Raw genomic sequence first — 25545 nt, 5'->3', positions numbered from 1 at the left:
CACTCACATAAACATCCTTTTAAACAACAGCCTCTTTCAATAGGCACAATTGATTCAACACATCATGAAAAAGCCTAAACCTCAATAATAAAACAGTCACTAATAATTCCCTTCACTTTTTTTCAGTAAGCAGTAAATGCAATTTCAGACTCTCACAAGAGATTACTTGTTTTCATCCAGCTGTTTCAATTAGTGCATTATAGAAAAAAAAACAACTGGAAATGCCAGAAATTATATAAAAGAAAATATTTAAAATGAGAATTTGGTGTCCTCATAAAAGAAAATTAGGAGTGATTTAATGCACGGCTCTGTTGCTGTACATGATAAATTACTACCACATGAGAAAAACTTGAGAATAGCAGAGCCATTGTTAATGTTATTAGTAACACCTGTAGTTAAAAACATGTATTTTTATTCTAGAACAATGACTATATTGCAATCAACAGTATAAAGCATTATAAAATGACTGTACTGTTTACCATTAAAGTAGTTTCATCCATATCACCCACTTACTCACTCACACACACACACAACAGAAAGTGATGAAATCAACTCTTCTCACAAGTGCAATAAAGAGGCAAGAGAGAAGCCGACATGTGCACTGTATGTAAGGAGTTCTGTTAGTGTTAGTATTTGTTTCATCGAGAAACTAATTCTGTGTACTGTGCTGTGTGTAATGAAAACATTAATTCAGTGTTTTTATGCCATCCTCCAAAACAGAAGGAAGTAAACCTATTTTGGAAACCTCTCAAGTTTAAATGTTGGCCATGTTGGAGTTCTGGGGGGAAAACAAACAATAGAATCCTCACTACATCACAGTGAATCCACCGTCATTAACACTTTAGATCCGACTTACTCACTCTTACAGCATGCTGGATGTGTTGCCGTCATTTGAACAGTGTGGGCACACTCAGAAGTAATGGTACTAATGTGAGCCCACGACGAACAGCGTGGGAGGACTGTGAAAGGTTGATGTTACTCATGCCCATCACCTAGAATCAGACTGTGAAGGAGGACTACAACACTGATGTCTAGTTAGTCAGTGCAAATACTAACACAGACATTAATGGAGGAAAAGAGGACCGAGGTGGCCTACTAATGACTAATGGAGGTCATTGGCTTTTAAAGCAGGACTCCATGGAGAGCAGACCAATGAGGCAGAACTAAAGTGTGGCTGATTTTACACTGCAGATGTTTTTGTCTTTGATTTTTTTTTTGTGTGTGTGCGCTGCCGATCCGTTTCCCTCTAAAGGATCAAGAAGAGACCAGATCTGTGTTATGTGGGTTAAAATGTTATGCTGATAGTAGTGCAAATCAAAAACTGGTGACACACAGGGGTCAAATTTCTGTGGCAGCCACCTCATCAAAGTTTATCTCATTGCCACTGCCCTCGTCCTCCTCCCTGCTCTCCAGTTCCTGACTGAGGTCCTGCAGGTGCTGTTCTAGCTCCCGGTTCCTGCGATACATCTGTACATAGTTCTGCTGCAGCTGCTTCTGGTAGCGGATTACCTTGTCCTTCTCCTCCTGCCATATCCTGCGCTCCTCCTCGAAGCTTCCCATTTGCTGCTCAGCCCGCTGACGCTCAAAAATCAGCTCACTCCTCATCCTGTCCATCTGCGCCTTCATGTTCTGCAAGGCCTCGGTGCTGCTCTGCCGCTGAGCCTTTGCCTCGTCACTTTCATAGGCGAGCATGTGCTCCTCTGCTTCCTGGAACACCTGACACTGTCTGTTTCCCTGGCTCTGATCTTTCAGTTGAGCCAACTCTGCTTCGAGACGTCCAACCTTCTCTCTTAGGAGTTCTGCTTCACTCTTGCGGCGCTGCAGCTCATTCTCACACACCTCCAGCTCCAGGGTTCGTGTGCGGGTAGTGCCATGAGCCTCCTGGAGCAGGACCTGGGTGTTTGTTAGCTCACCACGAGCCTCTCTGAGTTGACCCCGCAGTGAAACGATCTCTCCGACACGTTGAGCCAACTCTCCCTGCACCTCCTTCAGTTGCTGCTTCAGCAAAGAGATTTCCCCCGACTTCTGACACACCTGAGAGAGAAAAACTGTTCCATACAGGCTGTATATTCCTGGTACACAGTAAGACAGCTATTAATTTAACTAATTAAATTAACTAATATTATATTTTTTTTAAGTTTTTCCAAGCAAAAAACGCAAATCTTGATTGATCTAGGTTTTAAAATGAATATATGTTTTCCCCAGTCTTTTACAGTCCTCAACTGCAAAGTGCTTGAGTTTAACGTTGACCTAAAGATGTGTGTATGGCAGCGATCACGTTTCTCTCATTAGCTGGAGTCTGTCACAACAGCTGAATAATTCAGGAAGCTTTGAGGTTGAAACTCATATCCTCCATGTATGAAAAAGAACAATGAGCATCAGCTAGTCTTAAATACTGAGTGTCGAATATCTTTATATCTTTTTAATCATTAAACCTTGTATACATTCAAGAAACTGTGCAGTGTTGCTCACCTCCCACTTAGTCTCTTCAAGCCGAGGCCCCAGCTGGATCTTCTCATGCTCATATGAGGTGCAGCGCTCCTCGAGTTGTTCCCTTTCCTTTAGAAGCTGGGCAAAATCCTCCTGCAGCTTCTTCTTCTCCTGCTGCAGCTGAAATGCCTGCAGCCATTTCACCAAACAAAGGAGTTCAGAATATAGAGTTTTGAAATGTATTTAATTGGCTTTGTCTTGTACCGATGATTAATTCTCAAGGCAACATCCATGGGAAGCTGACAGACATGCAGTCTTTAGCAGATGAGGGTTCTCTATTCCATTTATTTATTCTATTTTTGTTGATTTTCTGAGAATCTGAAGGTCTTATAGACAACTCTGCTTCTCAACAGGTGTTCTCACCTGCATCTGAAGCACCTGCTGGGCGCGCTGGGCCTTCTGTGAGGCTGTCTGCATCCGGGTGGCACAACTCTGCCTCAGCTCCTCCAGCTCAAGTTCAAAGCGTTTCTGCTTCTCCTCATACACCTACACAATATCAAAAAGCAAAATCCATTAGAACAGTTAACGTACAAAACAAAAAGGACCAATCCGTACACGTCAACCCACCTGACAAATAGCGGCTTCATTCTCATCCAGGTTGTCTCTAAGTTGCTGCAGCTCCAGCTCTCTCTCCCTCAGTTTGTCCTCCAGGTCCCTGACCACCCCTTCATAACCATCAAGAGGACCAGGGGAGCGCCCACTGGATCCGCTGTCAGATAAAGGTTGCCCTCGGCCACTTATCGACCCAGAGCCTGTACTCTTACTGGAGGATGAGCGCCCACTGTCTGAATTTGAGTGTCCGTGTGCACCGACTGATGGAGCACTCTTCATGGGCTCCATGTGGCCTACAGAGGCCTCTCCTGATGCCAGACTGTAGCCAGTGGTGCCGTAAGGTGGCAGGCTGGAGAGGGAGTTGCGTCCAGAGTCCGACAGCGAGCAGGACTGACTGCTCCCCCCGCCGCCACTGTGGCGGGCCCCGCTGTACGAACTGCGTTTCTCGGAGCAGGAGGGCGACACTTCCCTATGGGTGGGGCTGAGCAGGTTCAGGGTGTTTTGGCTTTCTGGAACGTTGGCACAATGGCGAGGAGAGAGGTACTGCATGGAGGTGCGGCTTTTCGGAATGACTGGTTTGAAGGCAGTGGGCCGCAGCACTGTTTTCTCCATGTTCTAGAAAAGAGAAATCAAGACAGAAACCATGTTGGGAAGCAGGAACAGGTGGCTGACATGGCAGACTTACTTATTTGAACAATAATAATAATGTATCATGCACCATATGTATGGTCATCATTGTAATACACATTTACAGTGAGTAATATACTGAGCATTGTATGGCAGGTTCATAATAGTAGGGCTGCAACTAACAATTATTCTCATAATGGATTAATCTGTTGATTTTTTTTGATTAATCGTTTGGCCCATAAAATATAAGAAAACCTTAAAAATGTTGATCGTGTTCTCAAACCTCAAAATTTTAATGATTTCTTTATTATCCAGAGCAAATAAAATTAAGAAAATACTCACATTTAAGAAGCTTAAACAATCGGAAATCTTGTTTTAATCATGAAAAAAGCTTCAAACCGATTCATCGATTATTAAAGTAGCAGTTGATTAATTTAGTAATCGATTCATTGTTTCAGCTCTACATCATAGTATTATGTACTATTTAACATTACATTAAGTAAACACAATCATTTATTCAAAGACTTACTCTCTCAAGTTTTCCTGACTCTGGGATCAGTTTTGGAGGAGGCCCCCCCACATTCCCTTTGAAACCTGATCCTTCTTTAATCTCATCTGTGTCACTACTTGGGCTGGTGGTTACTGCATGGTTCTCATTCCAGTCACCCATATAGTCCTCATTTTGATAAGTGTAGTTCCCACTCCTGCTCTCCTTTTCCAGGCCCCTGATGAATGCTGTGGAGCTTTGTTTCTTGAGCGGTGAGATGTTCTGCAGTAAATGATCCTGTGGAGACTCGCCATCAAGGCGGGAAGCTCCGGGTGTGGGTCGTCGAACCCTTGTTCCAAATTCAACACCGGAGCGATGGTCCTGGTAGGGACCAGGGCGGGTGGCTATAAGGCTGCTAACAGAGCCCATGGGATCCAGGGTGGAGGGTGGTGGTGCGTTGATGGGGGGTGAAGGGCCAGATTGTAGTCTTCTACGGGTCCCTCCACTGAGGCCTGAGTTGTGGGGCTCAGCAGATATGGGCAGAGCCTGAACCAGAGCCATGGTGGCGGCTGGGAGGGGTCACTTGCTCTGAATGAGGAACAAAAAGTCCAAGTTAAATCACAAGTCAAGTTACTAAAACCAAAACAATCTATGGCCATAAACCTTGTTCTAGACACGTGACAACTTTGTAAAATTTGTAAATGCAAATCTAGTTATGTCTCAGGTCTTTAATTACTCAATGTTTACTCATGCAAAAGTCAAGTCATTGAGAGCAGCCAAGTTGATCAATTATCATTGCAATTATGAGGTCCTTAACTCTTAGATAACTCTTAACTCTTTGGAAATATAAAGTCCAAATCAAGGTTCAAGTTGAATCATATTCTGGCAACTTTCCAGTCATTCAGTTTAGCCTTGTAGTAAGTCTTAAGTCCACTTTCCAGTCGCCAGAGCAGGGTGTGTTCAAGGAATGTTTATGCATCAAACCAGTCCAATACAAAATTTCAATTATACAGAGTAGACAAAGGCATAAAACTATCCCAGGAGACAATAGTGGCCCACACACAAAGAGCCTGAACACACCATTCATTAAAACTATTCAAGCAGCACAAACTTGAGGCATTTGGCTTATAAAGCATGGGGCAGCAGAAGTAAAGGGTCTCTTTTCATGTGAGACGTGAAACGGCTTCTAACATGCTGCTATTTCTCCTGACAGCAACAAAGGCTTCTGTCTCCACACATCTGATCGGCTTTGGGAACAGTTTCAAATTCATAACCGGATAATATCTCAAGGGAGAAGCAGAGGAGACTTGTTGAAAGTGATGTGATTTAGCTATGGGTGTACATCCAACAGTAAACAATGATATAGCTGAGGCACACCCACATTTTCACACAACTGGCTGACACATACAAACTACAGTATCAGCAGTTTGTTCTGTGGTTTGGTGAACAGTCGAGCGTTGTGTGGAGAACAATGGCCAACGGGACGTGTGATGATGAAGTCATGCTGCTCCGACATCACCACCGACAGCAGAGCCAGCTGTGCGCTACAAACACAGTACAGAGTATAAGGATATCCGACTGATGGGCGTGTACTAAACCCACGTTTTTAACCTTGTCTGGCAGTCAAGAAGACGTCAATGTTGGATTTACAGCACAGCAAGACTCACTGTGTTCTCACTACGTGACACACAAATTAAGAGTTTGTATTAACCTGTATTACTGCTGGTCCTCAGAAGCCAGAAAAAGTTCTCAAAAAGGTAACAAATACATGTACATGCACACACACATACACACACTATTATTAAGACTTCAGTGTCTCATGTGGAGAATCCTCAAGGGATTGTCACCAATTTATCCTACGTTTTAAAATTAATTACAAGCTTTATCCAGCACATTTTCCTCTTTATTCACCTTCCCTGTAGCACTCTCAATCTTCTCTTAGTCACACCGACGAGGAAAAAAGATGAAGACGACAAGAACAATGGGTCACAGTGGGTGAAAGTGGGGCTGACAGCAGGCGTGCTGGCCAGCCATGTTTGTAGCCTCCCTCAGCCAGGACAGGCCCATGCCAAGGCATTTTTCAACCTGCCAAGTTTACTAAAGAGCTGACAAGTCTACTAACAGTGACTCAACTGTGATTTCCACACTTGAATTAGCACCTTCAATGTCTGGATGATGGAATATGTTCTTGTGATTTCTAAAGCTTTTTCTAATTCTACTAAATTCTACAAAAATTCTACTCTAGTCTATATTTGGTACTGTTTAGTTATGTTGGTACAGTTTTAACAAATGCACTAAGGTTCGACACTGATGCATTGCTGTAACTCATACATAACCAATCAAACAGAAAAAAGAACAGAAATGCTCTGTCCATTGACTCACTTAGGTCATCACCTTAATGCAGTTTGAAATGCACTTTCATGGAATGGCAGCAGGAGCAATATGCGTTGTTGAGGAAGCTGTTGTTGTTTAGAGGCAATTCCTCTAAAAGCGAGTTAGTCCATGACCAAGATAAACATACATGTAATCCTGTCATAATTCATTTACTTTGTATTCAGCGTCTCCATGTTTTTGTATACTTATGTGTGTTTCTCCAGGCTGTGTAGAAAGTAAAGGAATATTTATTGTAAAGACAATAAAGACAATAAATCTAGTCTAATCTAATCTGAATGGCAGGTAATGAGACTGACCAATGGCAAAACTCTTATCCCATTTCCTGGCAATAGTCTGGAACTATAGATCTTGTTCAACCAAATGAGTATGCACCAGTCAATCAGCTCACTGGTGTTATGTTTAGTTGTGGACTGCTGAAACCTGTCCGGCTGAAACAAATGGCTACTGTCATTATTAAATTACCACAGACAAAAGTTGACACCCTCTGGTGTCCAATAACCCAAAGATATACATTTTACGATCATGTTTTTTTTATTTGACAAAGAGAAACATTAATGTCTCACACATGAGACTAAACAGCAGATATTAATACTTCTTAAAATGTGACAAAGATGAGGTTTTTAAATTACGTTTTTTTACTACTTAAAGAAATATACAAACATCTAGTTGATGTAAAAACAATATCCTATTATTTCCTGTATTAATCTGTCGTCCTTTAACTCCCTCCAGATAAATGAATAAGCTTTAATCCTCCTGGACTCAAAATGACTGAAACTATGCAGAGAGTTTACGGGGGAAGGCAGGGGGGTCTCAAACATTATTCAAAGCCCTTGTCATGTTCATGCAATCCTGGTCTCTCCTTTGTTGTCATAGCGACCGGTGCCTCAAACATTGGTAAGAGGAGGAGGGATAAAGAGGAGTGGTTGGTGGTCAGAGGGCTGACAGGGAGGCCAGGACCCCTCCTCAGCATCTTAAAGCCTTCACTTGTTCTTAAGTGGTGACAATCTTCCATATGCTCCCAGATGGCCTGATGGAAGTTAAATGGACATTAACAACTACTCAATAGTGGACCAATCCCTGGTAACCATGCAGAGCAGTGAATAAAGTACAAAAGTATAAAGTACTGCAGTGCAATAGGCCTTGCCCATATAATGTAGTCTAGTTGGAAGCATTTCCATTATTGATTGTTCGTTTTTGAATGAATCAACATGCCTTTTTGTTCCTTTTTAGTGCAGATTCATAGACATAAACACAGGAAATTGCCAATGTAAAAGTGAAATGTTGTTTTATATTATAAATATTTTTCAACCATTGGCTTAGATGATTAACTAATCATTTGAGCTCTAAATGACTGCAATGAAAACATCACAGCACCACAGCATGTGGATTAAATTACACCGTCAGCTGACTGACCGTGAGCAGACCGCTTTTGTCTGGGAAAACCCCTGAAAGTTTTGATGTCTGTTGCCCTCACTCAGTCAGCAGTCAGTCACTCCTCCAGATGGAGGAGTATGCAGACACAAGTACAGCAGCTAAGGAGTGTTTTTTTGTCTAAACATGGACACAATAAGCAGTAGTCAGATTGTGAACCGTGCGCCTCAAAAGCCATTGGGGAGAACATTTTAAATATTATTTCCATATTGCAACAAGTTTTCCTGTTACTAATTTAATTAGCAGCACATTCCATATCTCAAGGCAGTTTTGAGTAAGATTAGGGCCTTATAATATAATATAAACATACCAATACTTTTTATTTTATCTGTATCTTTAAGAAACAGCACAAAGAAAATCTTTTTCCATTCTGTTAATGAAATGTTTTCGGATTCATTCATCAAAATTGTCACTTTTTTCTTTTCAATTTTAAATAGTTAATGGTTTATGTTCCTATAGCATACTTTATTTTCTAATTAGTCAAAGGGAAAGACAACTTACCAAAGATTATTTGAGAACAAACACTTAAGGAATTATATATCCTAGAATTACTTGTATTGTACAATGTATTTATCAGTATCTTAGCTAGGATCAAAGAGAAAATGGGGGCTTCTTCTTTTTTTAATATTATCACTCCTCCACCCTCCTTTGTGGTCTTAAAGTATTTCTCAGGGTAAAATGAAGGGGGGGGGGAATCCATATCCTGAGATCAATACATGCTTAAATAAAAAGTCTTGCTGAGATTCCAGTCAAAAATATCAGCACCGAATGGAAATCAATTGTGTGAAACAGAGTCTGCAGTCTGCTCTGAAACAGTTCAGTCAGATACCGACAGTCAGGAGGCGACTCCACAGTGGTGCAGTCATTACACATACTGTCGAGCAGTAAATCGAGATCGATTTCAGTGACACTCATTGGCAAGCAGGGCGGCCAGCATTTTGTCTGATTGTATCCAAAATAGCCAATTAAAGAAACACACAACATTAGAGCCTTGTAATGGAAGCCATTTTACAAAAGGTACACTATACAAGGTTTACTGGCTCTCTGCCCTGCAAGACTGCAACGTCACACAAACCTGCTTTGAGACAAACTGAAGGAGCCGGCACTAAAAACCCTCTTTGTTAGTACCACGCCATAAACACACATGCAACAGCCACAGAGGTGAGAGTCTAAAAATATGCCCCCACACCAGGTGAAGTAGAGGCTCAGGATGGAAACAAGGAGAAAGCTGTGTTACACTGGAGTAACACCTCTGACTTAAAGATGATGTGGAGAGTAAGAAGTAAGACACTCTGATGAAAGTGAAGGAGAGGAGTAGGGAGCATCTGAATGAGGAAGCAGACAAATGATCCCCTCCTCCACCTTCCATCACTCTGTGGCCAAATGTCTGAATTCTACTCTCTCTCCTTCTAAACACCCCCATCTCTCTCCCTCTCAGAAAACTGGAGCATAGAGCAAAAGTGTGACAACGCTATTTTAGTTTTGTAGACATTGGACAACCTACCTTTCCACAGGCGGAGCCCTTACAGACACCACAGTCACCATGTCAAGTATTCTCAATTATTTCACTGTCAATTCCACATGGCAAGTGCACAGTGTGACAAACATGTGTGCCATACTTTTGCGTTACAATCGTTTTTATTCTCAGTTCCTCTCCTTGTTAAATGAACTATACTAGAGACTATAAATAACGCTAATTTCAAAATGAATTATTCAATAAGCAGTCCCAGTGGATTTACTGAAGTGACAAACATTTTCCCAGCCTGTAGATTTGTTTGAATGCTGCACTGACCACTGCCAATGATTAAACAGCACTGGAAAAAAGTGCTGTATAATGTCTCCTTCCAACACACACACAGCTTTTTTTACACATTCTACTGGCTATTTTAGTTAATTATATTAACCTGCAAGACAAATTTAGAAATTGCAATTACCCAACATCACTGTCACCTTGACTGCTCGACTGAAAACTTCCATCCGAGCTTCTTACCCCACTTTGCTGGCTGCATTGCTGCCCTGCTGCTTCACCAGCTCCTCTGTATCCTCCAGTCTCAGCTCCTTCAAGGTCTCAGGTTTAAGTCAGCACCAATTTATTTCTGTTCTCCTGGCTCTGTCTCTGACCAACCTGAAAACCTGAAAACTTCTCCTACCCAAGGAATAAAAAAACACTCCAGCCAAATGCCGCCACTGTGAATGGGCGCACAGTCCCCTCCCCTTCCTCTCTTTTGTGCCCCTTCTTTTCCCCCTCCTCTCAGTCCAGCCTCTGTATGAGTGATACACCTCCTCTCTTCTTGCTTTACTCCTCCTCTGCCGTTTCCTTTGACCAAAGAATCTACCCTCTGCAAGGTCCTCTACTGTCTTTGTCAGTCTGTAAAAAAAAGAGGAGATAGAAGGATATAGAAACAGAAAGCCATGAAAAAGGGCAAGCTGGCAGTTGAAACCCATTTTGCTCTTCCTGTCAAATGAAAAGAGTGGACAGAACGTGGAATGGCAAGAGGATATTACTCACTGAAAGAAAATCTCTAAGTTTGTACGCAAGTTGTGCAGCACTTTAAACTGTCCTCTGCATTAGGTGAAACATGAATGCAAAAATAGTCATGCTAGTCAATTAAAAAACAAAATTGAAAAAAAACAGGACTAACATAATAAAATATGACTTGACAAATATGGCTTATTGACACATTCATATGGAATTAGTCGCTGATTCTCTATTCTTAGAGACTAATGTCCCAAGTAACCAGTCAGTCAGCTTCAATAAGTTTATTCTCCTGTGACAGTGGCAACATTCAGCCTTGTCCTATAATCTGCCATCTGTCAAAAACAACAAAAACAAACCAGTAACAAAAAGGACAAGTTGAGATTGTGCAGTCGGAGCTCAGCTGTTCAACTTGCAAATGAGCAGAGGGGTAAAGTGGGGTACGAGAAGTAGGCTATGCCCTGCCACCGCCTAACGTAAAAAAACATAGATCCGTCTCTCTGCCTTTTCTCCACTTTTCTACTCCCTCTCTCCCTGCTTCTGTAACTGGGTCACACGAGAAGGCACCAAGTTTGTCCTTCAGACAAGCCCAGGGAGGGAGTTCAAGGTCATCCGTGGTCACGTCTCGATAGGAGGTTTGGAGAACACGGAGTGTGCCACAAGCCCTGTAAAACCTGTCCTGCTGCAGCCAAAGCAACAGAAACCGCTCTCAGTTAAAGATTGGATAGCGAACACCATCAATCAGCTGACCCGAGGCCACAAGTAGTGGAATAAGGAGGCAGGCTGCAAATCACCTCTGTGAATGCCACCATTAACACCATGTCTTTACGGGCGAGGGGAAAGCAGGGGGGAAACATGAGTCAGCCCCTTTTGAGGGAGTCGATTTACAGGCCCCAGCAACAAGGTACAATGTAAGCAGGTTTGAAAAGTCTGAAACATCAAATTCAGATCCATAAAAAACACACTGTTATTCTTATTTATTGTCATATACAGCTGGTAAATATGGACAAAATTGCAATATAAATACCAAAAAAGTTCTATTTAATTAAAAATGTGTAGGCTAAATTGTTCCGACAGCTTTTCTGAAACTCACAGAGCTCCTGTGCAGAACCAGGGAGAGATTGATATTCTTTGCATTCTGTTGCATTTTCAATATCTTTTAGAAGCCAAATAATGTGTGATTGTGATTGATATACCATTGTTAAATCCTACTGAGCGTCAAAGTTTATCTATAGCAATAGAATCCACTTCTGAAACTTTTTGTAGTTGTTATCACAGTGTTTTCAACCATTGTGCAACTGTACCTCAACCACTCAGTTGTGAAGTAAAATACATCACTCAATCTGCAGCACAGGAATGTCACCACGGACACAAAAACAAACTGCTGCAATACTGAAAGAGGGAGAGCGAGTCACACAGAGAGTGTTGTGTGGTTTATCAGAATTGTTACTGAACTTAAATGGTTTGAATGCAGTTTGGTTAGAGGTAGTAGTTACACATTAAAGCTGTAACTTTGTAAATTGAAAAAATATATTGTATTGTTAGTGCTATAAAAGCTCTTAAAGTTTTGAATTTAAACACAAATATTATCATAGTCTTCCTCACTCTCTGTCTGCAGGATAGGAAAATAAACCCAAACACCATATCAAATACTTCCAGTGTAGCTTTGGGGAAATGTTGACTACACCAGCCTAGTGGTTTTTGGTTTCTGCTCTTGTTCAGTCATATAAAAGTTTATTATCCCACAGAGATGAATGAAACATTTAGGAGTGCCATCTGTGGACCAATTTCTTGTCCACATTGAAAGTGGCTCCTTAGAGGCGATAATTCTAATGTACCCGTTATCTACAGAAGATGCCCAGCAGGTGGTCATCCATCACAGACCCGGCTGCTGCCTCACCACCAAACGTCTGTCTGTATTTTCATAACAATGGCTCACTTCTGTGACCAGGAATGAATGGAAAGCTAGGCCATCCTTCAGTGTCCATCCTGCCTCTGCATGGGGACATCTCTCCCACTAGATGCTGCAGCTAAAATAGGCCTCGACCATGCTGTCATTTGGACCAGTGACTTCCAAAATAATCCCCCATGGCACAAAGCAATCTACGAACACCTCTGAAATAAAACTTAGCAGCTGGCAGAGGTTGGGTCATTAGTTTTCAACACAAACGAAGAGTAGCAAGGAGGAGAGATCTCTATAGATTGAAACGGGAGCACTGAAAAAGTCCTGTGATAAATCCACAGAATTTAGTTGCTTGTTCCGCGTTGGAAGGGACCCGACTTAGCCACAGTCTGATTTACAATGCAACATGCCAAACAGATTCGGGTTACACCTCGAGGTCTGGAATTACAGTAAAACACTATCCATGATTAAGATCTGTTGCCAACTCCCACACAATAGCAAAGTGTTAACATCCACACATAGAAGGAAAAACACTGCTATGTGTGTGGCTTGATGCAGCCACTTCCTTACTTCCTTACATCAATAAACTCTGAACCCAAAATGGCTCTTGGGAGGAAGAAAACATGTTTGGTCTCAATTTAATTGTGTGTAATCTGCTGTAATCCAGACATGTTTGCATAAAACAAAGCTTGAATGCCAAAGGGGAAAAAAAAAAATGGTACGATCACTTTTACAATTTAAAACAGCATTTAGTCCTTAAGGCTCCCCTTACCTGTCAATGACGCCCCGTCTTCAGCGTCTTGAGACCGTAGAAAGCATAGGGTGCTGGTATCCTAGAAATCACACCGGCAAACAGATCTTCATTCTTTCCTCGCCTGTCTATGTTTTCCCAGCCTAAGGAGACAAAAAGGAAAACGGCATTAGGTTGTTAAATCAGCAGAGGAGACGCAACAAGAATACTACCACTGTAGAGAGCTGGAAAACCTGAAATGTGACAAGTGTGTTTATGGAAGTCAGGGAGGAAAAGAGGAAAATCTGAGTCATGATGGCAAAAAAAAAATCTTCACATAGAAGGAGGCAGAGACTGAGGGGATTTTCCATGTCAACAAGAGTGAAGCCTGAATGAAAAACTTGCACCAACTTCATAAAACAAACCACAAGTATACTTAACATGTGACTTCTTTTGTTTGTGAATCACCACCCGTTTTTTCTTCATTTTCTAGACTCATGTGAGACTTAAACAAATATATCTGTAAGTAGAACATGGTCCGTTTTACTGAAATGAAACAACAGACATATTTTGGACCGTATTGGCTCTGAGAAACAATTTAAATGTGGAAATCAACATTAGTCATGTTGCGCAGGAGTAACTAACTGGTTATCGTGCATCCTGTTTTATCAACAGGATCAGGGATGTTTGCTAAATACGAACTGCCTGCAGGGCAACTGCAACTGCAGCGGCTTAGCGAAAGGAACCGTCAGCCCCCTCCATCTGTGTCGAACATACTGTATGTTACAGACAGATGGAAGTGTTGAGGATGGAGCTCAATCCAGACGGCTGTGCAGAATGTTGCACCGCGATAGCACCAACCCTTAGCGTGAACTTGTAAGGTACTGTATTAACGTAACAGTGGTGTATTTAAAGCGCTTATATTAGAGCTACAGATCACAAACAGGTGTTTACTCAGGAGAGCTGCTCCTCTCACCTGCTACTCTACATCTAAAAAGGGATAATCCTCATTAAAGAAGAGAAAACAACAGAGGCATGGCGAGACACAGAAAGAGGAGGATGGATGTGAATGTAGAGTGGAGGACAGTACTGTGATTACAATTTCCCCATTATTCATCTGCTAAACAGGAACCGTTGTCTGTGATGTTTACTGACCCACAATCAAATCAGGTGGCCTCACATTCCAGTAAGGAAATGCACAATTTGTTGGTTTTGACATACTCTTAGTTGTTTGACATATTTATGTGTAACTACGATGAGGCAAGAAAAAAATATGATGTAATATCATAGATGTTTTCAAAGTTAGGAATATGATGGAGCCTTCAAAAAGGCAGAAACAACCAGTTACAGCTTCTAGAATTGCTGTGTTGTTAAATCGGGTTGACCTCTGGTAACGTGGACTGTGCTCTCAAGATAATCAATAACGTTTCTTCTTATATACATTTCCTTGTTTGTCTATCATAACGTACCGTCCCAGGTGACAGGTCAAAGAGGCTACTAGGTCCTGAGGGGAGATAATAGATCCTCTTTATGTCTTTATATCAGTCAGTCGCTAACTTTATCTGCTGTTTGGTACTGGACAACTTAACTTAACTTAAAAAGCAGCCATCTGACCCACTGCATTGCTTTATAATCACTTTAAAGCTGAAATGGGCTTCTTTAAACGCAAGACATTGTAACAGGTAATGGTACCCAAACCAAGTTTCACTGAGCCTCCTCAGTTCCAGCAACACGTGAACACACATTATTGTGCAAACACACATGCACACACAGAGCAAATGACAGAGGAACAGGGTGGCGTCCTGCTTCTTCCTTTTCCAAACACTGCACTTATGTTTATTATTCTAATGTTTAACCGTGTGTTGGAGGGTTTCATCGAAGTTAATACTCAATAAGATGCAGTGGGAGCAACACACCCTGAACAAAGTCCATGCGGAGGAAGTGGTGGAAGGATCATACAACCTCCACTAAAATTAAGGCTAAAATGATAATTAAGAAACACAAACTGCAACTGTTGTGTTTGTAATTTCTCAAATAACACAGCTCTTTATGTAAAAGTATAAAATCAAAAGGGAGGGGAAAGATAAGCCAGTGGGAAAACTGGCACATTGGCGTTGTTTGGACAGTGAGAAAATGGTCCACATGGAAAGCATCACATTCCTTTTAAACAGCACAAAATATCAGCATTTTTTCAGATATAACCATTTAGGATCATCCAGGCCAAACCTCAAATATCCTACTTTGTTTTTTAAAACCTGAGAAAACTCCATTTTCCATTTCCACTGCTCTGAGTCCTGAGTGTTTGAGGATGATGAGAAAAGGTGTAGCTGTAAGTGAGGACACACAATTATCAAAATAAGATGTCTACCTCATTTAAGAAAATATAAGAAAAAAAACTAATTAAAAATTGACATTTTGAACATCATCATTTCAATGTTCAGATCATTTCTTATCATTTTCTGGTATTTTATGAACTAAACAATTGATCAATTAATCCAGAAATTTGATTGATTATGATCAGTAATCATTAATTGCAACTCTTGACTTTGACTAGCCACGGAGGAAATATCCACAATGAGAACTCACTATTTGGAAACATGATAAGGAGTTGTTTTGTTTGTTTTTGCGTTTCTTTGTTGAGGTTCATCTGAAGTATCTGTTGAGTAATTAGCATGCAGCTGTAAATCACATGTTAATGTTTATTCAACTATCACAAAAAAGTGGTGAATAATATTGATAAATTATAGGAGATTGTGATTTATATGCTGGTGAATAATGAAAATAGGCCAGTCTCACGTCTCTTAGGTGTAGCTGGATGGATTGTTGGAATAACTCACTCACACGCTCGTCCTCTCAGTGTGCCAGCAGGAGTGAAGGCTCTCCTCACTCTTTACTTCAGATCCACTTCACCACTGCCTGCGTAAGCCCTTATGCAATGCTGTGACGTGGCTACTGCCAAACTCACATCCCACCACCCACATAGCTTCTGATCCACACCCTTGTTCTACTCACCACCTCTTCACCTCTCAATCACTCAGCCTCCCACCACATGGTCAGCCTCCCAGCTCTACAGCCTTTATTTAAATACTGCTTGGCAGAGACAACTCTTCTACGCACGTCATTTATTTGACACTTGTGAGAATTGTTATGCTCTTATCCGTCTACATGCTTAATAAAGAGTAGGTTTGTGCACCGTCCATCCCATTGCCTCTCAGCAGGAGAAGAATCGGGCCAGCAATCACATGGAGTGTGAGGAAGGATTTACTCAAAAATATCCACAGAAACTAAGGGATGGGTATTTTTTTTCCCTGGTGGTACCTCACAGTAAATGTACATTTAAATCAAATAATTGGCAAAAAGGCTGACAGCCATAAAGAAGTAACTTTAGCCATGCTATATTTTTGAGGTAAACCCTGGGAGAATTTCCACAAAGCACAGGATGAATGTAATTGTACAATTACAGGAAGTTTGAGGTAGAAAACCTTGGTTTTGGTTTAATTTAAGGATTTTTCATCTGTCCACTCGCGGTCTAGGCAAAGTGAGTGCATGCTTGCTGGTCTATGCTGCTACAGTTCTGTGCAAAAGTGGTTCATATATTATAAACCATTGATGATAATGTTAATAGCTAAATAGCAACCCATCTGCTCAAGATGCATCTTATCCCTGTCGCTTTTTCAGTCATTTAATATAAAATATGTATTTTTAACCACTGCTTTCATCAGTGACACTGGTATTTCAGTCACTTCAGTTTAAATATACTGTAGATTATATATATATATTAGATAACATCATACTAACTGTACACTGAACACACTTACAGCAAGGCACAGTAAAAACAGGCTATAAAATTGTTGTTTATTAAGGGCAGTATTAATTCAGATCTCACAAGTCTACATCCCATAGTGCTGGTCTGTGTGTTGTTTTAACGTTTCACAGTGTGGGCTACACCACAGTCAGCGAGCGCGAGAGGAATAACAGCAGAGCAGTTGACACAGCTGAAGAGTATAGTGAAAGTGGTAGTGAAAGAGAAGAAAAGAGCGTGAGAGCAGCAAAGGTAATGGCAGAAATGAAATGAGAGAGGCTCAGAGTCTGTGCTGTACATCAGAACATATGGGCCTCCCTTCAGCAGCTGTGAATGTCATGATTACACTAACTACCACCACCAATCACAGCTGCTCACAGGAATGGAGCACATTGTTTTTCATGCTTCTTTTAAGCCTGCCCCACTCGAGAGGATAATTGGCCAGACCTGGCCCTTCCAACAGTTGTGGGTTCCTTCCAATTTTAGGCTGATTTTGAACAGATTATCTAGTCAGATTATCCTGTACTGTGTAGAGGGGTTAATGGACGCGATTTTAACGTTATTGGACGCATCGGAGTCTTTCCAATTTCAAATCGTAGGTATTAAACATGTTTGATATTTACGACTGAACAGAGATTGGGGGCGTGAGCAGAACCCTGCAATAACAAATGAGAGCGAGTTGACCGGGAAATGGATGTTACATACTTTTGATTAAAACTGTAATTTCTCAGCACAAATCATCGCACACACAACAGCTATTAACTGACAATAAAGACAGTCCGCCTCCATCTCTGTTTGTATTCTGAAGCCACGTTACATCACGCAACTTTCTGTGAGATCCCAAATCCACCACCAAGTGTGTGGTTCTGTGTCTTCGCGTTGCATTTACAAATTTCGCTGTGTCTGCGACGTTTTTGAAATCAAGTCAGATTTGAAAGTCCTCTAGTGTGGGGCAGGCTTTAGAGCACATCATCATCAACAAGTGAGATCAGACAAGATGTAGTGAATAGTGAGGTAACACATTGTATGCACAGGCTGTGTACATAATTCTCCTGTAAACTCAGACATGGCAACAAAGCCAAGCAACCAAACTGTGCCCAGATCCTTTCAACTCCAACGGACATGTGAATCCATGTAATCCCACCAGTTATTCCGTACCTCGCATTCCAATTGGGAGAGATTGGGAAAATGAATGGGGTTCTAGTGGTGACGCAGTGAGTAAAGAGACACAGGAGATGCCTAATCTCCATTTCTTTAAATACATATTAAGGTATTTACAGGGAGAAGAGTTGTTTTGTTATTTCAATCATCAGCATTAAGTGGACGGACACATTTGTATCATAAAAACAGCCCTAGAAATTACACTTTTTTATGTAGTGTGAAGAGCGGGGGGAGGGGAGTGCACTGGTGCATCAGGTTCTGCGTAGTAGAAATGAATGACTGTAAAGAAACAGAACGTCATTGTGATATTCTTCACATCCATGATGTTATGTTACCTATAGGTCAACTTCATTACTTGACATCATTAAATCTTATGTAGTTTAACCATTAATCTTTCATAATACATTTATAATATAATAACTATATTAATATAGATCTATATTAATATTAATATAAATACATATACAGATACAATAACTTTCATAATAAAATTCTTAATAAAGTATATAATTTATTATTATTATTATTATTATTATACTCATCATTTTGTATCGTTGGTAAACAAAGTCAAACTCACACAACTCGGGTGAAAGTTTTGGACCAAAAAAAAATGTGGACCCCTATTGAAAATAAATTAGTTTTGAAATGCACAGTGTTGTTTGGTACCATGGTCAATTTGCACCGAAATAAGGTCATTAGTCAAAGCTTCAGAAGGGGAAATGAAAAATTGTAATACGGGCCACTGTGCTCTGTACCTTAAAATTAGGATCCACAGAAGGAGGAAAAGAGGGAGAGAGAGAGAGAGAGAGAAAGAGAGAGAGAGAGAGAGAGAGACCTGACCCATTTCCAGGCCCAAGGATCTATGTTCTCCGAAACCTCAACCCCTACATCTCGATGCCCTCAGACAGATGTGCAGTCCAGCTGTGTGCAAAACTGAGACCTGGCTAAGAACTCCAAAAGCCCTGTGGAAAATATGAATTAAAGCTGGGAAATATTTCAGTATAATATTATGATACGTGACCGGAGAGGTGTCTGGGATCTGGTGATCATAATACTCTGTTACATTACCATGTGAAGTGTAACTACAGTTTATATTGATAATTTAAATCCCTGACAATTTAATCAGATCTTTACAGTTAAAGAAATTAAATTATAATCTCTTGATAACAGTGGGAAACCATGTTGCATCGTGGCTGGTTGTTTGAATAGCCACACAGACTCACAATCTGAGGTCTGAATTATTTCAGACTGAGGTACGAAGGAAACTGTGCAGCATCACTACTTACTGTAAAGAAAGCAAATTCAACACAATATGACACTATATGCAACAAAGACAGCCGCAAAAAAATAAATCCACACTTCATTTGACAAAGTAAGCCCGAGGGAAAACTAAACACAACAAAGTCTTCATGTTTTCTGTCAGCAGAACACCCCCTCTCTGTTCCTATTGTTGCCTTGTCTTCTAAAGTTTCTCTCCTCTGGTTGTTCTACAAAGAGCCGACTCTTATTAAAAGGCTATTGAGGACTTGACCTTCAGTTTGAACAGCTCAAGGGCAGAATTCACAGACGCACAACAGACTTAGCACACAGTATTTATCCAGTCCAACTAGAAACTAAAGAGAAGATAAATAACACACATTAATGTGTGTGTGTGTGTGCGTGTGTCTACTGCTTTTTCCTCCCACAGCTCCAGGCTGTTTTAACCGTCAGCACATATTTTACCTCAAGGTTGTCCATATCTCACAGACCTGCTCTTCACTAAGTGTAACTTCAGCTGCACCTACACCTTCAGAAAAAAGTAATAGGTAATATTTTGATTGTGCTTTTTGATGAGTACATACACAATATTAGCAAGCATGTCATTGAAGCCACATATATATTTTTTTTACAGAAGCAAGTAAAGAAACCAGCAGGAAGCAAGAGGGAATGCACACTCATCCATCGCCTACTGCTTTATCCTCCGTAAGAGGACCGCGGGGAGCTGGAGCCAATCCGAACTGACCTAAGGCGAAAGGCGGGGTACTGTACACCCTGGACAGGTCACCAGTCAATCAAAGAGCCAACATACAGAGACAAACAACCATTCACTCTCACATTCACACCTACGGTCAATTTAGAGTGCCCGCATATTTTTGTACTGTCGGAGGAATCCAGAGAACACGGAGAAAATTAAAACCTTTGCTCAGACCAGGTTGCAAAATCAGGTCTTTTGCTGCAAAGTGACAGAGCTATAGCCACTCTTCGGCTGTGTGGACCAGTATATTGTTATTCTTCTTATTATATATGCATAATATTTTCAAATTAACACTAAGCCCATATTCCCCTTGTTAAAAAAACAATAAAATCAGCTATATTTTATTAAAATCTGCCAATATTTGCCATTTTTTTAAATATCAGCATAGGCCAAGTAGTATTTACTAATCAGCCAATTATTACAATTTGCTCTCAGTAGGTTGACAAATGGTGCCAAGTCACTAAAACTTTAGTAATTACTTTTTTGATGATCTGTTTTGATGTATTTAGTGTAGATGTTTAACTGGATATCAGATAAAAGGAAAAGGCCCTATGCTGCAGGTGTGTAGAAAACTTTATGTAGTTATGACACAGAATGCAATTTAAAACCACTTATTTTAAAGACTAGACTGATTTCTCCTCAAATTACATTAACTAATACAACGCAGGATGCAAAAGATGTAAGATTCAACACCAGAATAGGACAAGATAAAATATGATTTAAAGGCCCAATCTTTAAGATGCAGAGTCATAATATTCCTGTCATGTAAAAACAAAAAACATGGCGCACACCTCTAAAACTCCACACCGATGCCAACATCTTGATATGCTGACAAAGCCAGAAAGTGTTTGGGGGAAGGAAACATGTGCTTATAAAAATCACTTTATAAATTATCAATGCAAATCAACTGTGCTGTAGGGGCTTCACTGTCCGCTCTTTCTCTAAGCTGCTGCATGAAGTGAGCTCTTGACTTTTGCGAGTGTATTTAGGCAGAGGAAATTTTAGTCGACCATCATGTGGAGTCAGGGGCCAGGAGGTTGTGTATGTTTCTTCTTCTTTGCCATGGCATTATCTTCTTTTTCCAAGTGTTTGTTTACAGATGAGGCCGTCGCACACAAAAATAGACTAGGTGTGTCTTAACCTTATTAAATGAACACTTATGGGACTCACCACAGAGCTGCAGTGCCCATATAGTCACTCTTGATAGATATCCACCTCACCTAAAGCAAACTTTAGGCTGTAAAACACAGATTTATATTCTTGTTTCTTCCCGTAACTGTCAAGCAGTGACATTTGTTCCCATAAGTGCACCTGGCAAACACTACAATACTGTGAAGAAAAAAAAAGTGGCTGCAGACTACATTAGAGGGGGACCGCCATTAATTTTAAGAATTCACATATGTTATTGCTGCACTGCAGGGCAGGTCAACCAATACTTGTGGATGTGAACCACTCTCTTTTACACACAGACTAGAAAATAACCCTGTTAATGACTGTTCAATGTTGTAACTGGGATCTAAAAACAGTCTGTCACAGTCCCTATAGACAATCAGGTTTATTGACAGTTAAATCTGTGGAAGATTTTTTGCCCAATTTTACCCAAGATTCACAGTTGGGCAGAGGCTGCACCAGTCAGCACTAGTTGGGGACAGTCGGCATTGGCTAGTTGGCCCAGAAATCTGTTAGTGTGTGAGGGCAAAGCCGATTTTTAAAAGGCTGAGTAGACACTGACTGACTGGGGGATCACACATTTAACGACTGAGTCTGACAAGGGTTCACAGACTTACATGATTTGTCAAACTGAAACTCTCGCGATAGTCTACAAAAGCAACAGTATGAAGGGCTCGCTGTTGCTGTTTGCACAGCTATCTGCTCCGAGAAAATGGAAGGAAGAAAAGATGGGTACAGGTGAAGTCATGGAGGAGTTATTTAGATATTCCGGCTGCTTCCTGTCATTGTCACCACTCTTGTTCATTGGCTGTTGGCAGCATGTTTGCAGTTGGGTCAGTAATCACTGTACACACTACCAGATTGCGTTCAGAGTCAGCTCAAAAATACCAAACATGTTTAATTGCAAATTGGAGTCTTTAGCCCTCACACACTAGCAGATTTCTGTGCCAACGAGCCATGCCAACTGTTCCCAACTAGTGTTGACTGGAGCAGACTCTGCCCAACTGTGAATCATGGGTAAAATCAAGCAAACATCTTGTGGTGTGTGTCCCCAGCTTAACAGACCTGACCTGACCCCAGTCGCGGTCAATCAAATACGTTTGAATTTATGAAGTGGACACAATCGGGGTACAAACACATGTTGCCAACAGCCAATGAAAATAGTTGAAGGACACAGGAAATAGTGTCAGAAGACAAAGTCAACAGGAAGTATCGAGAATAACAATGATGCATTCAGTTGGTTTGACAAATCATGTAGTCGGTGATTACTTATCGGGTTGTGCAAATGTGAAAGTTGTGTAGTGTGTCCCCAGTTTTAGATTTTAGCGAGGCCTTGCACTCAAAAGACGTTAAAAGTCATTGCTATTAACAGAGCAACAATACAAGCCTTTTAATCATTTTCATAATGTGTCCATTTCAATGACCAAATGACGTCACAAGTTTGACCAAAATAAATAAATGTGACTTCTTCGAAAGCTATTTTCCATTTTAACTTTACACTCCTACAAGCAATTACAATGAAAGGAATAAGATGGAGGAGGAACACGGTGGAGGGCATGATAAGGAAACTGTTTATTTATTATGTAGACTAAAGCTGAAGTTGGAGCAGGAAATGAGTCTGGATCTGCTGCAGGAGGCACTTTTGTTTGTTATGTCTGAAGTTACCCACTGAACCTGTCACGTCTGATGCACACGTTGATAACATTAAAAAAAACAAAGAAAGAGGGCCGGGGGGCACAACGACCTCAGGAGCCACCAGGTGGTATTTTACATTATTTACAGGTTTCATTAGTAGGAAAAACACAAATACATTTCCTCCAGGATCCAGTGTGTGTGTATGTGTTAAGCGCATGGCAACAGAATTTAACCTTCACACACCTGAGCGGGAGCGCAGCTTGATTTCCATACGTTATTTTTTTAAATATTCACAAAGTTCCAAACTCACACGAGCTCCTCTACAGCAACAATGACCATTAAAACGCAACTGACACACTCACTGCGTTACAGTACAACGTACAAACAAATGAAATGTGGTAAAAGCTTACCGTTCACAGAGGACTGTTGATAGACAGCTGCTGCTCTGTCCCGTAAAGTCTGCCCAGAAATTCAGGATGCGACGGTGTTTTCCTCCTTTTATAAACTCGTCGGACCCACAAACGCAGAACAAAACTGAAGTTATTTCTCTCGCTTACTTACTTTTCACTCCTGTCGCGTTTGCTGTTCTACGGAGCAGAAGACTGGACAGTCGCTGCTCATGTTTTACAGAGCACAAGTAAGCTAGCAAAGTTTATAACACACACATCCGGTCACGGCTTCCAAAATAAGAGAAACTATTCCGTAAGGAAAAGTTACATAAAACAATAGCCTGAAATAAAATACTGTATAATAATTTATTAATAATAATAATAATAAACAATTGCCATAACAATAATAATATCATTTTCACATTAATTGATAATTCTGTCTGAGGAAGTAAAAAATGTTGACTATATATCATATAATTTTAAATAAGTCAAACATTTGACCTTGCATCCAATAATTTTGAAGATATATGTAAGAGCTGTGACATTTTACATCATATTCGAGACATCGTAAGTCAAATATATTTCATTTTATTTGATTTGATTGGATTTCTTTTAATCAAGTAAATACAGTGCAAGGGGAGACATTATATACAATTTCACTCCATTATTCACAAAATTATATGTTGAAACTGTATGATTACATAATTGATAGAGTCGTTTTGAGTTCTATTGTTATGGTTGACATTATATACTTTGGTTTTAATAAATCAAACATTTGATTGTACGCCTATTAAATTTCACTCATCAATGCCAAACATTTACCTTCTAAATCACATTTTTTTATGTAGAAGGTCAGTATTTACAAATTGAATAATTTTGACTCATTTACAACTTTTTATAAATAGTTCTGAATCATCTGCTGTAATTTTTAATCAAGGTTTTGACGTCTGTAATGTGTTTATTTGATGTCTACTTGGAAGCTGTAGGTGGAGCTCATGACAAGTTAAGTTTGTGACATCTTTGCATTACTATCACTATGTTGATTCTGTAAGACTTTGCTGATGTTAAGTGCATTTTTGCTCAGTGTACATTAAGTTAAATGGAAACTAAGTTAAGTTAATGTTTCTTATTTGCAGTTACCATACAACAATGACTTTGTGCAATTGCATGCTTTTATTTTTGAAACCAAGTTGCATAAATCTGCTATTGTACAGTCTGCAACGAACTTGACTGCTTGAACTGGAGTCAATGACCCCCCCTTCTGTCACACACACAAACACAGAGAGAGAGAGAGAGAGAGAGAGAGAGAGAGAGAGAGAGAGAGAGAGAGAGAGAGAGAATTGTAGTAGTATTAGATCACATTCTAGGGCACAGTCTCCCTGCATGGGTTTGCTACACACAAAAAAGGAGTACAGTGGTGCCAGTCAGACACATTAAAAGATTTGAGTAGTGTCATATAATTGCTAGTGCTTGAATCAGTGTGATTTTATTGTAAAGGCATGGTGGCACAGAGAACTACAGTACAATGGTTTGTGATGAAGATAAAAGTAGCCTAGATTCCCACCTTTTTCCTGCACAACCGGTTATTTGCTGCTCTGTATTCTAAAAATGTAGAACAAGGTGACTAACTAACTAACCTCAGCCCTCCCAGACAAGTCTCTCTTATGTAAACAAGTAAAGCTTGTTTGTTTGGATATAAGTTCAGTGCTTGACATTATAGGTCACGGATAGGTCACAATAGAAGAGATGTAAACAAGACAAATAAGCAATATTTAAGTATACATATAGTAACTTTGAAAAATAGAACATGGCTAGCAGGTGATAAAATGGTTCAATGTGCCTCAGACCCAATACTACAATATAGAATGTATACAACAATGGCCAACAATTTACATACATCAGTCAGACAAAGGCACATACACACACACATGCTGCATTGACTTCTATTCTTTTGAACAGAATATACAAAGTGTTATCCCTAAACACAATTCAAATCTTAGCTATAAACCTAAGGTTCTGCCTCATTAGGACCACTATTTTCATAGAGCTCAGATTTATTTCCAAAGAAATTGGATTTACTGAATTGGCTGACTTTGTGAAGCTGGTGGGGCTCCAGCAATCAGGCCTGATGGGGATGAAGGGAAATTGTCCCACACTTATCTGAAGAGTCTGAACAGTAATTGATAATTGTGTATGTGCGTGAGTGCATGTGTGTGGGTGTGACTCCCTAAATCCAACCTCTGAGTATGCCCTTTGCCACTCCAGCAATGGAACATTGTGTTCC

The 25545-nt window shown here is 40.4% G+C and overlaps 1 protein-coding gene and 1 long non-coding RNA gene across 3 annotated transcripts; one reads left to right on the top strand and one right to left on the bottom strand.

Moving 5' to 3' along the window:
* Nucleotides 1-3: 3 nt before the first annotated feature.
* LOC122759254 (leucine zipper putative tumor suppressor 2 homolog) lies at nt 4-23501 on the bottom strand. Of its 2 annotated transcripts, XM_044013971.1 has the most exons (7): nt 23283-23501; nt 13133-13254; nt 4199-4744; nt 3058-3657; nt 2854-2976; nt 2473-2619; nt 4-2034 (listed from the first exon to the last, which is right to left on the bottom strand). In XM_044013971.1, the coding sequence occupies exons 3-7, from the start codon at nt 4715-4717 to the stop codon at nt 1339-1341; spliced, it is 2085 nt and encodes a 694-aa protein (XP_043869906.1). In that variant the 5' UTR covers nt 4718-4744; nt 13133-13254; nt 23283-23501; the 3' UTR covers nt 4-1338. The 2 variants fall into 2 exon arrangements, with proteins under 2 accessions (XP_043869906.1, XP_043869907.1); XM_044013972.1 differs by lacking the exons at nt 13133-13254; nt 23283-23501 and adding an exon at nt 9972-10177.
* LOC122759255 lies at nt 5643-20040 on the top strand. Its single transcript, XR_006358248.1, has 3 exons — nt 5643-5913; nt 19741-19858; nt 19945-20040. It is a non-coding gene; the product is annotated as an uncharacterized LOC122759255 (long non-coding RNA).
* Nucleotides 23502-25545: the final 2044 nt, after the last annotated feature.

Source organism: Solea senegalensis, linkage group LG18 (genome assembly GCF_019176455.1).
Source record: "Solea senegalensis isolate Sse05_10M linkage group LG18, IFAPA_SoseM_1, whole genome shotgun sequence".
Classification (NCBI taxonomy): Eukaryota; Metazoa; Chordata; class Actinopteri; order Pleuronectiformes; family Soleidae; genus Solea; species Solea senegalensis.
The sequence above is the reverse complement of the archived record's forward strand: the minus strand, read 5'-3'. Positions and strand labels throughout refer to the sequence as shown.